The 17286-nt window shown below is 41.8% G+C and overlaps 1 protein-coding gene across 6 annotated transcripts in view; it reads left to right on the top strand.

The window, feature by feature from the left end:
- The first annotated feature begins 3689 nt into the window (after positions 1–3689).
- The window catches only part of TJP1 (tight junction protein 1), a 308680-nt gene continuing 295083 nt past the window's right edge, over positions 3690–17286 (top strand). For all 6 annotated transcript variants that reach the window (XM_075133040.1, XM_075133036.1, XM_075133034.1 and 3 more), the window contains exons 1-2: positions 3690–3871; positions 16160–16292. In XM_075133040.1, coding sequence (XP_074989141.1) covers positions 3705–3871; positions 16160–16292 — 300 coding nt within the window. In that variant the 5' untranslated portion in view covers positions 3690–3704. The remainder of the gene's footprint in view (positions 3872–16159; positions 16293–17286) is intronic.

Below are 17286 nucleotides of genomic sequence, written 5' to 3'. Positions count from 1 at the left end.
TCACGGTAGCCCTCAGTTTGGCTGTTTTCATGAACCCACAGTCCAGATCAACTCCTCCTGTGTCTGACCAGGAGTTAGGAGGTTTGGGGGGAACCCGGGCCCGCCCTCTACTCCGGGTTCCAGCCCAGGGTCCTGTGGAATGCAGCTGTCTAGAGCGCCTCCTGGAACAGCTGTGCAACAGCTAGTTCCCCATGGCCTCCTCCCAACACCTTCTTTATCCTTAACTTTTGTAGTGATAATCAGGATGGCCCATTTCAAACAGTTGAAAAAGTTTTTTTTCTCCTGCTGATAATAGCTCCCCTTAATTGATTAGTCTCGTTACAGTTGGTATGGCAACACCCATTTTTTCATGTTCTCTGTGTATATATATCTTCCTACTGTAATTTCCACAGCATGCAGCCGATGAAGTGGGTTTTAGCCCACGAAAGTTTATGCCCAAATAAATTTGTTAGTCTCTAAGGTGCCCCAAGTACGCCTTGATTTTTTTGCTGATACAGACTAACACGGCTACCACTCTGAAAGTAGAAAGTTGTATTCCCCACCCCTACTGTTTCTCTTGGCCAGAGTTTAATTTATTGGTTGTTTTTTAAAATTAAGTAATTTCCAATTTTTTAAATGTTGGATCTATTAGAAGAAGAAGAAGAACCCATGAACTGTTTCTTGAGAGCTATAGAGGATCAGGCCAATGTGAGAGACACTGAGCCAGTGCTATTCAAACCTTCCTATTTATGATATTGTGGAATCCCGGGATGTTTCCACTAATCCCAGATTTCCTGGCTCGGAGAACAAAACTGTTATGTCCCAGCCACTGTTGTGACCATAACAATATGATTATTATAATATGATTTAATTAACATCTGTTATACTTGTGAGTGTAATGCTGGCATTTCTTATCTCCTGATGTATGGAATAGGCCTTGGTAGAATATAGTCTAGTATGATTTTGAGGCACCATATGCATTTTAAAAAAGGAAATTTCTGATATTTGAGTCTTGCAAGTGAAAATATTTTAAGGTATATTTTTTCTTTCTTAATGAGGCTGACAGCACTTATTTAACTCATCATGGTAAATACTACAGCTCATACAATTCACACATCTGTAATATCTTGGTACAGCTTTGTTACTTCATCTTTAATATGGATTGGTGACACCTGTACTCTACAAAATGTATACACCCTTCAATAATATAGGGCCAGTCCACTGACCTATTCTGCCAATTGAGATGGGTAGGATTATGAGTTTGGACTATCACTCGTAATCTTGAGAGCACTGGTGGTAGAGCTTTCTCTATTGAGGCGTTGTGAGCCTGGAATGCTATTTCCCAGTATTCACACCAGAGCATATCTGTGGCATCTTTTGTGCCAAGGCCCAAATTATTTTGTCTGTTGGGGGGCTTGTTATATTGTTTTAGATCTTCTCTGTTTTATGTGGACATTAAAGATCCTTGGACATGTTTTGCTCTGGTATATGCAGCCAAAAAAACTCACATTGCTATTGATCAGCAATGCTAAATGCCTGCCTCCACCCCAGAGATATTTGCACCTCAGTGGTTCGGTAAGTACACAGAAAGCATGGTATGATGATATACTGTTTATCACTTTATATACTGTATGTCTTTAGAATGTCTTTGTTTTATAGTCACCTACAGAGTGCCATATGTAAATATTAGTGAACTTTGGGGTAAAAGGCACAAAACAGGTTTAAGAAATTATTATTTGTATTATGTGTTGAGTATAAGGTTCAACACATAATTGTTTTTAGTTATTTTTGTTAAGGTTCCCAAAGAATGGATATCTAGGAATGAATATATCACATTTATAGGTTTGATTTAATGGCCATCTGCCTTTTAAATCTATAATTTCTTTGGATGTGAGAGAATCAGGAATGATGTTTATGTTCTTTCTGCTGTTGATTCATTAAGCTTTGCATAGGAATTCCTATCTCTGTGGTGCAGAGGTGAATGTGGGCAGGGGATCCTCAGTAACCCTGTTTCTAGTCATTTCTCTCTCTCTCTTTTCAGAAGGAGGTTTTGATTTAAGGTGCTACTGCTGGGAAGCTCCCCAGCCCCTATGCCGGAACACAGTGGTCATGGCCTCGCAGCAGCCAGTTTGCGTTTGATGCGGTGTTTGGCTCCATAGCCTGATTACAGCTAAATCACAAGTGATGGTGGCAGTGGGTGGGGGTGGGGATTAAAATACCATGGGGCTATTCTAGGCGCTAATGAGATTAGAGCAGTGAGGACAGAGACCCAGAGGGGAGAGGGTAGCGCCGGGCTCGGAGCATGGCAGCGGCAAAGATGCACTGGGTAACTGAACTGTCCGTGGGATAGGGCATAACGCTGGAAGGCAGGAGGGGCAGACCCCAGCTATCGGAGACGGACGGGGAGAGGGAGAGTCCAGGGGCCCAGTGATGGTGGGCGGGAAAGAGAGCCTCCCCACAGGAACCCCCGGGGGGGGGGGAGTGGAGCTGAGAGAGAGGCCCCCAGATGCCCAGAGAGATGGGGGGTGTCAGAGAAAGCCCCCCCCCCAGGTGCCCAGAGAGATGGGAGGGTCAAAGAGAGGTGCCCAGATGGATGGGGGGAGGTCAGAGAGAGGTCCCCAGGTGCCCAGATGGATGGGGGGAGGTCAGAGAGAGATCCCCAGGTGCCCAGAGGGATGGGGGGTCAGAGAGAACCCCCCAAGAGGAATGGGGGTCAGAGAGAGGCTCCCAGGTGCCCAGAGGGATGGGGGGGGTCAAAGAGAGGCCCCCGAGAGGGATGGGGGTGTCAGAGAGAGGTCCCCAGGTGCCCAGAGGGATGGGGGGTCAGAGAGAACCCCCCAGAGGAATGGAGGGTCAGAGAGAGGCTCCCAGGTGCCCAGAGGGATGGGGGGTCAGAGAGAACCCCCCAGAGGAATGGAGGGTCAGAGAGAGGCTCCCAGGTGCCCAGAGGGATGGGGGAGTCAGAGAGAGGCCCCCAGAGGGATGGGGGGGGGTCAGAGAGAGGCCCCCAGGTGCCCAGAGAGATGGGGGGTCAGAGAGAACCCCCTAGAGGAATGGGGGGTCAGAGAGAGGCTCCCAGGTGCCCAGAGGGATGGGGAGTCAGAGAGAGGCTCCCAGGTGCCCAGAGGGATGGGGGGTCAGAGAGAGGCTCCCAGGTGCCCAGAGGGATGGGGGGTCAGAGAGAGGCTCCCAGGTGCCCAGAGGGATGGGGGGTCAGAGAGAGGCCCCCAGGTGCCCAGAGGGATGGGGAGTCAGAGAGAGGCTCCCAGGTGCCCAGAGGGAGGGGAGTCACAGTGTCCCCGGGACAGGAATGCCCAGGGTACCTGGTGAGGGGAGGTGGCAAAGCGATTTCCCCCAGGTAAGTGGGCTAAGTGAGGGAGAAAGGGTTTGACCCCAGGGTAGGGGGCCGGGAGAGAGGGAGCGCAGCAGGAGGCGGGGGAGGAGAAGCACGAGAGCTGGAGGGCAGAGGGGAGAGGCGCGGTAGCAAAAGGAGGAGACAAGTGTGAGCTGTGGGGGGAGGCAGAGGGAGAGGGAGTGCGGCAGGAGGCGGCGGAGGAGGAGAGCGTCAGCTGGGACAGAGATAGAGAGAGCGCGGCAGGAGGAGGAGGAGGAGGAGAGCGTGAGCTGGGGGGGCAGAGACAGAGGGAGCGCGGCAGGAGGAGGAGGAGGGGAAGAAGCGCGACGCAGGGACGGCAGATGCCTGGAAATAAAAATTTGATGATTGCATGCAGCGGCTGGAGAGACTCTGTCGGTGGCGGCGGCGGGGACGAGGCAGGGACAGGGGGGGCGACGGCAAAATGAAGTATCAGAAATACCTGACTGTCTTGCAGATGGCCATAGGGGTGACCGCCTCCAACAGGGGCAGTCTGATGCCCTTAAAGAGGAAGCTGTGGTGAGTAGGCACAAAATGGGCAGGAGAAAGCCAGGTTGCTGCCGGGCGCTGCATGCAGGATGATGGGGGAGTCGGCTGAACCTTGCACCTTGTCACACACGTTGCTTTGTTCCTGGGATTGGGGTCTGGGCGGAGATGAATAAACAGTGCATCCTGGGCAAGGCGCATGGACTCATGTCGGACCTACCACTGCCAGGCATTTATTGTTGTTTTGTTGCAGAAATTATGGTTCTAGTTAAAAACAGATCAGGAAATAATTTAAAAAGGGGCCCCAGATGTTTCATAGAAAACACCACAAGGGAAAGGTCATGAGGAATTATTTACCAATAGTATTTTTTAAAAAAATCAAAGACAAATCATTATGTTCAGCCTTTTGTTGAAGGAACTGTCTATTTACCCGCTACAGTTTTCTTTTATGAAAACGTCTTGATTTTAGGAAGCACCCAACTGTAAGCCTCTCCATGGTTCAAAAGGGTAATTCTCAGAATAATAAATGTTTTGAGAAAGAAACAACAAACATTTGTCAAGAGAAGATAATGGCAGCTCCTTCAGAAAGGTGCAGGGGTAGTTACAAGGAAAGTCTATTGTAGGCTACAACACAGAATATTATAGGCATGGCAGTCTGATTGTATATTTTCTTTGATTGTTTTATAGTTGTTTCTTTTATCTGTAGTATGAATAAAGCCTGACTTTGAAATGCCAACCCACTATTTTCTTGACAGGTGTGAATCTCAAAAAGGGAGGTGCAATATCTAAATATAATATTATACTTTTAATTTCAAAATATATGTATTTTTTCTTTGACATATTTCTTGTGGTTTTTGTGGTTACTAGTTGGTGAGCTAAGCTGATTTTCTAGATGAACTGACAATATGTTAAGAAAAATATATAGTACTGTAAAATTGCAATGTGGGTGAGTAGGACACCAGGAAGCATTGCAATATCCAGGCACTCTTTTGTCTTGTAAGGAACCACTGTTAACTTGATTGAAGCAGTAGGATGCATGTCATTATCAGAACAAATTATATTAAGGAGACAATCTACCTGACTGCAAAGCCAAATTTTCTGGGAAAAACATCCTAGATCTTGAATTGCAGTTGCACCTTAAGAAAAAATATCTTCATAAGATTGAGAATGAGACTTGAACAGTAGTGTTCTTATGGATTCCTATCACCATGGCCATGGGTCACAGTGAAAGAGTGTAAAATGTCTGAGAAAGAAGTGCTAAGACTTGCTGTTTAACAATGAGGTAGCTTTAAAATGAACTGTTATCACAAACAGCATCCTGTGACAGCACATATTTTATACTTTCTGCGGATCTTGGCATTATTTTATTTTGTCCTTATTCTCACATGGTCATCCAGAGCAGGCAATGTCAAGGCAATACATAAAACAGGGAAGCAGAATAAAATTGCTATAGGCCAACTTCATTAGATTAATATTTTACTTGATTTAAGCTTCCTTTAACAACTGTTTTCCGAAATATACTTTGCTATATTTGTTTCATAGTTTGTCTTTTTATTTCATTGCAGAAAATGTAAAATTTAGAAAACGAATTTAACATTCTGGTATTTTAAAAAGTCACTTAGGTTTATGTGAAGTATATCTAATAATCTTTCTAGCATGAATAGTGAACCTTACTATAATGTTTATAGAAAATGACATTATTTTAGTGACCTAATTTGGCAAAAACATATTCTTGTTAACTGTTAACACACAAAACCAAATATTTTCCTTGGAAAAAATATTCTTTCATGCGGTTATCTTTGATTATCCTAAGAAAACCCACTTTTGTACTGTAGACAGTGGTTTGGGTTTGATTATGTCAGAAGCATAAAGTGCTACTACCTATACTCTTCTCTCAGCAATGTCATTCCTTTTCACTTTGCTGATAGTGCATGCTGTATACAGTAATGTAGACGTCCATTTACTTCAGTGAGAATTAGATCAGCCCTATATTTCCTAGTTTATGGTGAAATTTCCCTGCTTTCCGAGGGACAGGTAAGACATATAGTGGGTCCTAAATGAGGAACAGATATTTGTTTGTTGAAAGAAAAACATGCAATGTACCCAATGTCATTTGAGTTAGGTTGTTGATGGTCCGGGTGAAAGGATCAGACAAAAACATGTTGCTTTTTTCTATATAAGAATTTGTGCCAATTACTTAAATCCTTATATTTTACATCTTTAGATTAGTGTTTCAAATTGTTATCTCCCTATCAGTGGGTGACAGTGGGGAACTGTGGGTTTCAACTTTGCATTAGGAGCCTGAGTAGGGTCCATATGAGATTGTCTCTGTGGGTATGTGTCTGTGGGTGAAATAGTAATTTCCACTATATTTAAAGGTATGCTTAAGTGGTATTTGTAATTAAGATTTTATTGTGATTTAAGTTTAGTTTTTTTTTCAAATCATATATAAAGCTTTGTTTTTGTGAAATAAATATATTAATTTTTATTATGTAAATCAATGCAATATATTACAAAAATGCAAAGCAAAAGGTACATACCACATATCATCAATAGTTTCTAACCTGATGTACAGAAAGAAAATGTATAAATCAGATTAGTTCATACTTTTAATATGGTCAAATGGTAGCATATTCTTCAAGTTTATAAAAATGAGAATTTCAGTATTCTTTTTTTCCCAGGCAGATTCAGAAGTTGTTTTATATGTTAGTACATACTGTAAGTGCAAGCAAAATAAATCATTTGATAAAAAAGGTTTAAAATATTTATCTTTTGTTTGTGGAGATAATCCACCTGAATCCTACTGAATGAAAATGAAAAAGGTAGCAGCAATTGTTTATTTCTTTATAGAGCATCTGCCACTCTAATTTCCTCCCACTCCCCCCCGCATAAAAAATTGTAAGTCCTGTTTTGTGAAACACAAAAAGCACAACTACAAGATCAAAACAAAAGAGATGGATGCTGGATATCTCATGGGATGGGTAATTGGCTATAGAAACATTCATCTCTAGGATGCCAGTTCAAACCCAGTCTATGTTATCATTGTCTGACAGTTGTTTCCATTTCATATCTATTTAGTAGGCTATATTAAGTGAGTCGGATGTTCCCAGTCTTATTCCCAGGTGGCAAAACCGCCATCATACTTGGCAGTAATTAGCAGAGAGGCTAAAAAGTGACTAAACTCTTTCCTGAGAGAGGTCCCTCTGTCCAGGTCAGAGCTGAGGCAGTGAGGGAAGCTTGCAGTACTGCTGCCTGTGTTTCACCTGTTTTGTGAATAAAGGCCTTCACTTCCCAAGTTGTCAGCTGGCACATTTTATGAGCATGAAATTCACTTTCTATAAAATAAACTATTATTTGCTACATTACATTTAAAATTACGGTTGCAGATGTGCACTTTTAAGACTTTCCAGTAGAACGACTGCTTTCAAATTTGAATAGGATTGTGGGTATGGAGAATTGTGAATCCTTTATTTTGACATTGAACCTTGGCTATACCAGCTGTTAAAGAACAGAACTACAAATCTGAGATGTGGTAATCACACAGAGAAAATTATGTCAGTCTCTTTAACCTTGGTAAGACAACCCAGGATTTTTACTGTCAACATCAGCTTATAGTTGGTTTGGGTTTTTTTAAGGTAGAGTGCAGCATGAATTAACACACCTGCTAAATTACTTAAGGAAAATAAACTACTGATGTGTAAGAATCTTAAAACAGTAGGCCAAAGTCAATATTTACTGAAATCCCAATACCTGCAAGCAAAATGTATTGTAAAATAGATGATGTCATGTAATTAATACATGTAATTTCCTACTAAACTGGGAGTAAGGTTTTAAGTAAGGTTTTTTAATGTCTAGACTTTAAAGGCCTTTCAATGGAGAGACAATTTCTGTAAGAAATATATGTGAAATCAGGAGAGGATTTTAGTGAGAAAAATAAATCACAGTCTGTGAGAGTTCTAAAAGAATCTTCCATCTTCTTTGTTTCGTCTTGATCCTGCTCCCACTTAAATCAGTGTTAAGACTTCTGTTGACTTCAATGGTGCAGGAATGAACTCTTTGCGAGAACGCTCAGAAAACAAGATATAACATTCTGTCAATTGTATCCAGATTATTATGGCAATTGTTAAGACAAATGTGGGTAGTGTAAATATGAGACTTTTGTATATGTTTTGTGGTTGTCTGAGGTGACCCATAGTTTAAAGAAAAATATGTAATGTATCAGATTGAAGAAATTACAGATACATTGCTTCCACAAGGTAATTTCCCCCCTGCCCACGGTTTGGGGCTATTATTAACAAGACATATGAATAACTGGGACATAATGATTCATTTAGAGCTTGATCATACACAGTGCTGAACATTCTGGTTCCAATCCAGCATAGAACTTAAGCACCTACTTCATTTCAAGCACGGTAGTCTAACTGAAGTCAATGGGGAGCTATCCACCTGTTTAAAGTTAAGTACATGCATAAGTGCTTTGCTGTATTAGAATGTTCAGCATCTTGAAGAGCAAGATCAAGCCTTTATAAAAGGATGCATGTGGTGTCATGGCAAACCTGTGAGGAAGTTTGCACAGCAGCAGTTGCCTGCACAATGCCTGATTTTTTAGTCTTTTTTTCATGAAAATCAAATTGGCCCTATCACTCATCATTTAAAAACAAATACTACTGCAATATGGAATGGCTTTCAAGTCTTCTCAGGGTAATCAGTAGGAATGAATGTTAGCCTTTCCTGTCTTTTGTTGATATCATTGATCATGTTCAAATGAGTCCTACTCAGTGATGAGCTGCCAAAATCTTAACAACGGGTTCCCTCCTCACCCCACGAGGGGGTCGTTGCCGCCCCCTGCCCCCCGGGACTCCTGCCCCACCCAACCCCCCCACGTTCCTCGATGCCCCCCCCGGACCCCTGCCCCATCCACCCCCCTCCCCTGTCCCCTGACTGCCCCCAGAACTGGGCAGGAGGGTCTCGTGGGCCACCGTAGTGGGTGCCCACCCCACCCCTAAGAGCCAGAGGCACCTGCCAGGGGGTGAGGTGGGGAGTCCCGGAGGTGCTTACCTGGGGCAGCTCCCAGGAAGCATCCGGCAGGTCCCTCCTAGGGTCGGGGGAGCGTAGCTGGGGGGGAGCAGGGGGAGCGGCCACTCCCCCACTGATCACATCAAAAGTGGCGCCTTAGGCACCGACTCCATGGGTGCTCCAGCCCCGGAGCACCCATGGGGAAAATTTGGTGGGTGCAGAGCACCCACCGCACCCTGCGCCTGACCCCAGATCACCTCACCTCCGCTCCACCTCCTCCGCTGAAGGTGCTGCCCTGCTCTGCTTCTCTGCCCTCCCCCCCCCCCCGGCTTCCCACGAATCAGCTGTTCGGTGGGAAGCCTGGGGGGGCTGAGAAGCAGGCGGCGGCTTCACACTCAGGCTAAGGGTGGTGGAGGTGAGCTGGGGGGGGGGTGCAGATGGCCCTCCTTGCACCCTCCCCGCCCAGCTCACCTCCTCCTCCTTGGGCCTGAGCAGGAAGCGGCGGCCTGCTTCTCAGCCTGCCCCAGCTTCCCACGTGAACAGCTGATTCGCGGGAAGCCTAGGGGGTCAGAGAAGCAGGCGGCAGCTTCACACTCAGCCCGAGGGTGGCAGAGGTGAGCTGTGGCGGGGAGCGGTTCCCCTGTGCGCCCCCCCACCCCCAGGTTACCTGCTGCGGCGCGGGTGCCCTCCTCGTGCCCCCCTGCCCCAGCTCACCTCCGCCTCCCTGGGCCTGAGCGGGAAGCTGCAGCCTGCTTCTCAGCCTGGCCCAGCTTCCCGCGTGAACAGCTGATTCGCGGGAAGCCTGGGGGGGCGAAGAAGCAGAGCGGGGCGGCGTGTTCAGGGGAGGAGGCGGAGCGGAGATAAGCTGGGGCCGGGAGTGGGGCGGGGAGCTGCCGGTGCGTGCTCTGCACCCACCAAATTTTCCCCTTGGGTGCTCCAGGGCTGGAGCACCCATGGAGTCGGTGCCTAAGGCGCCACTTTTGGCTGGTTAAATTTAGAAGCCCTTTTAGAACCGGTTGTTCCTCGCGGAACAACCGGTTCTAAAAGGGCATCTAAATTTAACAACCGGTTCTAGCGAACTGGCTCCAGCTCACCACTGGTCCTACTGACATCGTCACTTCTTTTTTTAGCAGTGGGGAAGCTTGGCTTCCAATGTCAAGCTACTAAAGTTTCAAGTACTCATAGTATAGTGAGAAAACAGATATAAGTCCTATCAACTTAAGATTCTGAATTTTTAATTTTTTTCTCTTCTGGTATTGCTTATTGTGAAAATATTCAGTTACTGTGTGACCTTCAACTGAACATTAACTGTAGTGACTTTAAATATTGTTTTTCAGAGGAGCATCAGTAGGAATATACACAAAATGTGAAAATGTAAATGTCTTTATTCCATACTTTTCTGAGTGAACTGTTACCACCAATAAGAGAAATAACATTTAACTTTGTTCAACACCTTGCAGGGCAAGATCAAGCCTTTATTGAAGGATACATGTGGTGTTATGGCAAACGTGTGAGGAAGTTTGCACAGCAGCAGCTGCCTACACAATGCCTGGTTCTAATATATGTTATTAGTCTTTATTGAAGGATTCATGTGGGGTTATGGCAAACATGTAGTGAAGTTTGCAACAATAGTAGTCAGCAATAAGAGAAATAACATTTAAGTTGTATTTATAAGATTAAATTTGTACTTAAATATTGTATTGAAATTCTGTAATTACTCCAGTCGCATAACATTCCCACTGAAAGTAAACTTGAGTAGGCCATTCAAAGTCTGTAACACTAGTTAAATAGGAAGAAGAGCTGCCTTGGAAATTGTGTTAAATTTTGAAATACTATTAAATGTAACTGACATGAATAGAACACATTTTGAAATTAGTCCAGTTTGTTTCAGCCAAAATTTATCTGTGACACTGAATGTTTTTAACTCTTTGTAGCACAAGCAAGAAATTAAACAGCAATGCACGTTTTAGTGCATAATATGTATACATTTTATTGGATAATATTTAATAACTGTGTTTATTCTTTTACTGTGTGTTGTCAACAAAGCAAACCTATATCTAAGTTGTTATTGTTCTTGCAGCATGTAGAAAACTGCTGAATGTTTTGGCCTTTTCTGAAAGCTATAATATCATGCATTATAAATAGTTTAGGTAATTTTTTGAACATACATTCTACCTAGTTATGTTATGTCTTAAGTTGTCTCTTGATAGATGGATTACTCATGAGTCAGTGAAGTTTGGTATCTTGTTAGGTTAGCAGATTTGCTATAAGTGAATGGAACAAGATCCCTAAAATATATTACATACTTGACTTTATTTAGTTTCTAGAAAAATAATTTAGATAGATTTACAAAAATACATTTTCTGATCAATGGGAATGAAATTTACAAAGATACAATATCCCATCAAGGACTAGTCAACGTCGAAGTCAAATAGACTGTTTTTCTGAGTAAGGATTATGGATGCTAAGTAAGGTTTGCAGGCTCAAATTGAGGTTTTCAGATTAGTCAGAATTTAAACACCATAGTTTTTCAAAAGTTACTAGTTTGATTTTTCAGTGCCTTAGGTTGCCCAAGCTGAACCTTATTAAAAGGACCTGATTTTCAGGAAATACCAAACACACACTCTCTCTGAAAATCAGGCCTGTTCAAAGTGTTTCAAACGGGGCACTCAGAATCACTAGTCACTTTTGAAAATCTTGACTATTTCTAATGTATCTAAATCCACTAGAGTGCTTTGAAAATCTCTTCTTCAGGCCCTAAAACAAGAGCCCTTAAACTAGCGGTACTACAGTAATGTACTACAAATTTTTTAACAAAAACAAAAATTTTACACAAATTTCCCCCCTTTAGCTTATGATAAATCCCATATGCCAGAGATAAATGTGTTTAAAGACAGGGATTAAATAATTTGTTTGTTTTTCTAGTTTTAAACAAAAGTGATTTCTCATAACTAAAGGGGGAGGTAACAGCACGCATCAACTTGTATTATGTTTATTTGCTGTAAATGTTTAGATTATAAATGGGTTTCCCCTCTCTCATTAGTGGGGTTGAAATTGGATGTGTTTTGAGAAAGGCCAGAAGAATAGAAAGTGACCCTCCTAGAGACTTGTGATGAAGCAAAGAAACTGCCCACCACAGCATGGGTTAAAGAGAGCCTTTGGGCAGAGCTAGTCCCACCTTGTTATACTTGCAGCCAATGCCAGATCTGGAGGGGGGAGAAAAGAAGAGAACCTGTCTTAGTTTGGGCCTGACTGGTGGAGAGATGAGAGCTAGCTGCCTCCTTACCTGAGAGAAAGGGTCACTAGCCTGCCAGCCAAGGCAGCCACCTGGGAGTGCATACTGTCTCCCAAGGGAGACTGAAGGAGACATAGGAGCCTCTGGCACCTGAGTGGAGCCCAGAGGTATTGCGGGGTTTGACCTCACCAACTTGCCGCTGCCCACCCAAAGGAGCCTGGGACTGTGCCAGGATACAACCCAAGATCCATGAGAGGGCACTGTGGGAGGCAAGCTGAACTGGACTAGAAGGGCCATTCCCCAAACTGAAGACACAGAGGGAGGAAGTACCCCAGGGCAGTGGATTTAGACTCCCCACTGGGAGGGCTCCCCTTGTTCAGGGGTTGATGCACACTGGGTCTGGGCTGGGAGCTGGTGGAGAGGGAGGGCCTGGGTTCTCCTCCCCCTTCCCTACCTTGAAGAATAAGGCTCCTCAACCAAGAGGGCTGAAAGCCAAGTGCTCCAACCACTAGGCTGACTGGTCCTCCAAAACTCCTGTTATAGCACTCCATCTTTTGTTTAAATCTATGGTGAGTAGATATATGGGAAAAAGTGAAACTTCTATCCCCTTATCTGCTAGGAATTTTATGTTTCTTCTCCTTTGCCAGAGCCTCCTATCTGTGACAAGGTGGAAGAAGGAAAGAGGTATCCAGGGTTGCTAGGTCTCATGATTTTATTGTGCTTCTTGTGACTTTTTGCAATTGTCATAAAGTGCCAGCTGTTGGAATCATAAGATTGCATGAGAGTCTGTGTTCCTTTTTTAAAAAAAAAGTAAGTTTCTAGCCCTCATGACTGCAAAGGAAGGCTTGAAAACGTAAGCAAGTGTACCCTAAAGACTCAAAAGTCAGAAGGCAAATAAATGTACTCAACTTTTTTTAAAAATCTCATGATTTTGGGAGGCCAGACTCGTGGTTTTTGAATATCTGTTTCTCTCCTCCAACTTTACAGCCTCCATTTTCTGAGTCCTTCCTTGTGACTAAGGCTGGTGGATGCCTCTGCTACTACAACAATATTGAACTGACTTGATTCTGAGAGTTTCACTACTGCACACAGAATTCTGAATAGCAGCAGTGAAATGGACAAGTCACTCTGTTATTGTTTCTGCTTGGTAAAGTTATTGCTTGAGCAGTAGCAAAGGCAATGGAACTGTCTGCTGTAGATTCAGGCAGACTACACTGGACTGATTTACATTTGTTTCACACTTACAAGGTCATCTTCTCAACCATAAATGCAAAAACATATTTTAAAAGTGATAACTTAAATTCTGCAGAAATTAATGGCTTAGCCTGCCTTTCCTTCCCCACTGCTGCGCACCATGCAAAGCTTCTCCCCTCCACTGCCAACTGCAGAGTGGCTTTTTAATTACTTGATTAAATATTATTTTGTTTTCTGTAGAGGGAGGGGGTGAAATGAGAGGCTTTATAAAGGATAGGGGGCATCCTCTCCTAGAGATTCTTTTTAACAATACTTGGCGCAATCTGAGATCTCCAGACGTAAAAACTGACTTTTCAGATTCATTTTTGTAAACTCCAGAGTTAAGGAATCTCTGTCAGGGATTCTTTAGCATTATGCAGTGGGGAATGGACTCCATCAAAGTCAGCAAATTATGCTCCTCCCTTTAAGTTAACAGAATTTTAACAAGGGACTTCCAAATGTCCCAGAAAGCCCCTTCCAACACATCCTTTTTTAATGTTCAATTAAAAACAACATATGACCTTGATTGAACCTATTTGTTATTTTTATATGTGCTCTTTCATTGAGGTTGAATGCTTTTTAAAAATACAGAGGAAATGCTCAGTATGAGCCAGTACTGCAGCCAGTGGATTAAAAAAAATAGAATTTATAGTAATTTAAATGTATAGCAAAGGGGCCTAGCACAGGTGCTTTTAAAATGGGAGCTGCGTCTCAAAAATAGTGCACATCACCCACTTAAAATATTTTAACATGATATAAGGAAGGAGGGAATTAAGACAAAAGTATTCAGCATTAAATTGACTTCTCTCGAGGTGAACATGAAAATTTATTAGCTACCCTTTCAATAACAAATTATAACTATTTTAGCCTGAGGAAGAAACGTCTAAACTCATCTAAAACACATGTGCCTCCAGCTTGGCTCTGCAGTCTCTTCCAACTAACAATACTAAAAAAATTTTTTAAAAAATTATATTTTCAAGGGCAATAACAATACACTGTATGTAATAAATCCTATGTACCAAACAACTACACATAACTCAGTAATATTTACTACTGTTTTTTTTCAAATGATGTAACGGATATGAAAATTTAAAGGCTCTCTGTTCACGTATCAGTTTCTTTGTTTGTAATTATTTCCTCTCCCTCCCCACAAAACAAATGCCTCTCTCTCCTAAGCAGGAGTTTGGATTTTTTCCCTCCTAACCAAGAAGAAGCCCAGCTCCAGGAGCCAAGCAGAGCCCATGGGCATATTTTTTCCCCACTGAGGGGGAGCCAAGCTCAAGGAGTCCTGTGGAGCCAATCTTATTTTGAACATCAGCACAATCTACTGTGAGCAGCATCTCATTTTCATGATTTGCATGTGCGGAGCTTGAAAAAGAACTCCCACCTTTTTTCCCCAGTTCCACTCATGAGCAGAGCACTTAAGCACATGATAAATACACTAACTCCAAACAAAAAGAAAAGGAGTACTTGTGGCACCTTAGAGACTAACCAATTTATTTGAGCATGAGCTTTCGTGAGCTACAGCTCACTTCATCTGATAGAGACTAACCAATTTATTTGAGCATGAGCTTTCGTGAGCTACAGCTCACTTCATCTGATGAAGTGAGCTGTAGCTCACGAAAGCTCATGCTCAAATAAATTGGTTAGTCTCTAAGGTGCCACAAGTACTCCTTTTCTTTTTGCGAATACAGACTAACACGGCTGTTCCTCTGAAACCTGTAACTCCAAACAAATTAACTAAAAGTTAAGCAAACACTTAAGTGCTTTTTTGAACAGGGATCTTAATAACTGACTGTACAGGGAAAACAACAAATTGGCTACCCAAAGTGCTGTCAAATGCAAAAAGTAACTCTGAAAATTTTTTCAGCTATATTAATCTTAGGTGCCGTTTATAACTATAATTGGAAAAACATTTTTAGACACATGAATGTTCATGTTAAATGTTTTTAATGTTGTAGACTGAAGAGCTCTGTGTACCTCAAAAGGTTTTGTCTTTCACCAACAGAGGTTGGTCCAATAAAAGATATTACCTAACTCACCTTGTCGCTGATTATTCTAGTTATTAAAGTGCTCTCTTTCTTTTTGGTCCATTTCTGATTATGTCTTTTAACTTCCTTTTCCAAAACTTTGTCAGGTTGACTAGTGGCTTACCTCACATTTCAAAATTTGACCTCACACAGGATTTAACACATTTGGCTAACTGTTAAACAGGTTAGTTTAAAGTCATTAACAGCTCCCAACAAGCAACTTGAAATGTGAATCACTTATTCATAGTACTGTACTGCAGTTGCAGATTCAGTTTAGACTACCTGCATGTTAATTGACTTTGTAAGTATAGCTCGTGTATTTCCCTAATCTATTATCTTTATAATCTAATAGATCCCATTAATTTCAAAATCCATTAGTAGTGGCAGAGTCATTAACATTCACAAAATGGAAAAAGTTAGAAAGACAATGGCATGCACATGTATGGTTGGTAATCTGTCGAAGTCACTGGGGGCCATGATCCTGTATCAGAAGGCTGAATTTTCCTCAAAATTGTCAGAAAAAGAAATTCTATTAAGATCCATTTCATTCTTCTGACAACATTTAATAAAAGTATTATTCTATTTATTATAAGTATTTCTATGGCACCCATTAAGTTAGCATCTAAAAGCTTTAATTATTGTTTAGCATTGAGAATGTGTGTGGTGCTTATTGGGTGAAAACTTGGTTTTCTAGTCAGACTCATCACTTGTTTAGATTTACACTGTTTGTGCCTTACAATATGTCTTCATTTAAACAAGTGTTTGAGATTTCTGAAAATCTTATACATAATTGTTTTTATTTGGCAGGGTAACTCCATCATCTGAAAATCCGAATGGTGCTACTTGTAGTGTGAGTCAAGGAAAACCTTCTTTAAGAAGAATAAAAGGGAGAATACATAGAAGCAAAAGTCTTGATAGTATTGATTTCTGTGAGTTCAATGTAAGTATATATATCCATTGCATTTATCCTAGCTGAAGTTTCTGAGAACCCTTGCTATCAACAAGGAGGATGGTTAAGGTTTGTCCTTTTTTGGTTTATTAGATTTGACATATTTGTCAAAATTCAACAGGTTATTATATTAAAACTTAGTGATGTTACAAGCCAAACCCTGTGCTAGAGGGTTTTTGCAGCGTGGATGTTACTTGTATAATTAGTGATCAACAATTACAGTTGATTTTTTGAGAAATCGTAAGTATTACAAATTAAAATATCAAATTTTAACATTGTTTCCCAAAGATTAGACATGTGTGGAAGTGGAGGCAAAGTAATGTTGGCACACATACATCTATGTGATTATTATCACATTTCCAAATAGGCGAAAATGCAAGATGTTTTTGGATTGCATTTTCATATTTAGAGTTGGGAACTTGTACTCTTAAGAAAAGCATATGATTTCAACAGAAGTTACTTAATAGTGTCCATAGTGTATGAATACTATGTAATTCTAGAGAAAAGAAATGTTTTTAAAATGTGTACATGTGTATATAACATCTAATTTAGAAAAAGAGCAGATAACTTCTATTTTAATTAAGCAGTACTGTTATACTGTTATTTGGTTATTTTTGTCTGGAGTATTCAATCTTCTGATTGTGAAAAAATAGCTTCAGCAAATTTAACATCTTTGTAGTTTTAATAGACTTGAGTATGTGATGTTGAAAGGGATATCTGAAATGAGGAAATTAGTGAGCTTTTTGGGTTTTTTTATTAATGTATATTGATAAAATATTGGAGTATTTCTGAATGCACTTCGATGAAGTGTAGCTCATACATGTACATATTTTAGGGAAGGCTTTTGAAAAGAGATGGCTCTTGCATTTTGCTTTGAAGATGTTATGATCTCTGGTCAGCCTGATTTCCAGATAGCATAAACGACTCCTGCACTTCCGGAGTGGGGGGTCTTCTGGACTCATTCATGCTCCTGGACTTGCAGATA

Source organism: Caretta caretta, chromosome 10, assembly GCF_965140235.1.
Source record: "Caretta caretta isolate rCarCar2 chromosome 10, rCarCar1.hap1, whole genome shotgun sequence".
NCBI lineage: Eukaryota > Metazoa > Chordata > Testudines > Cheloniidae > Caretta > Caretta caretta.
The sequence above is the reverse complement of the archived record's forward strand: the minus strand, read 5'-3'. Positions and strand labels throughout refer to the sequence as shown.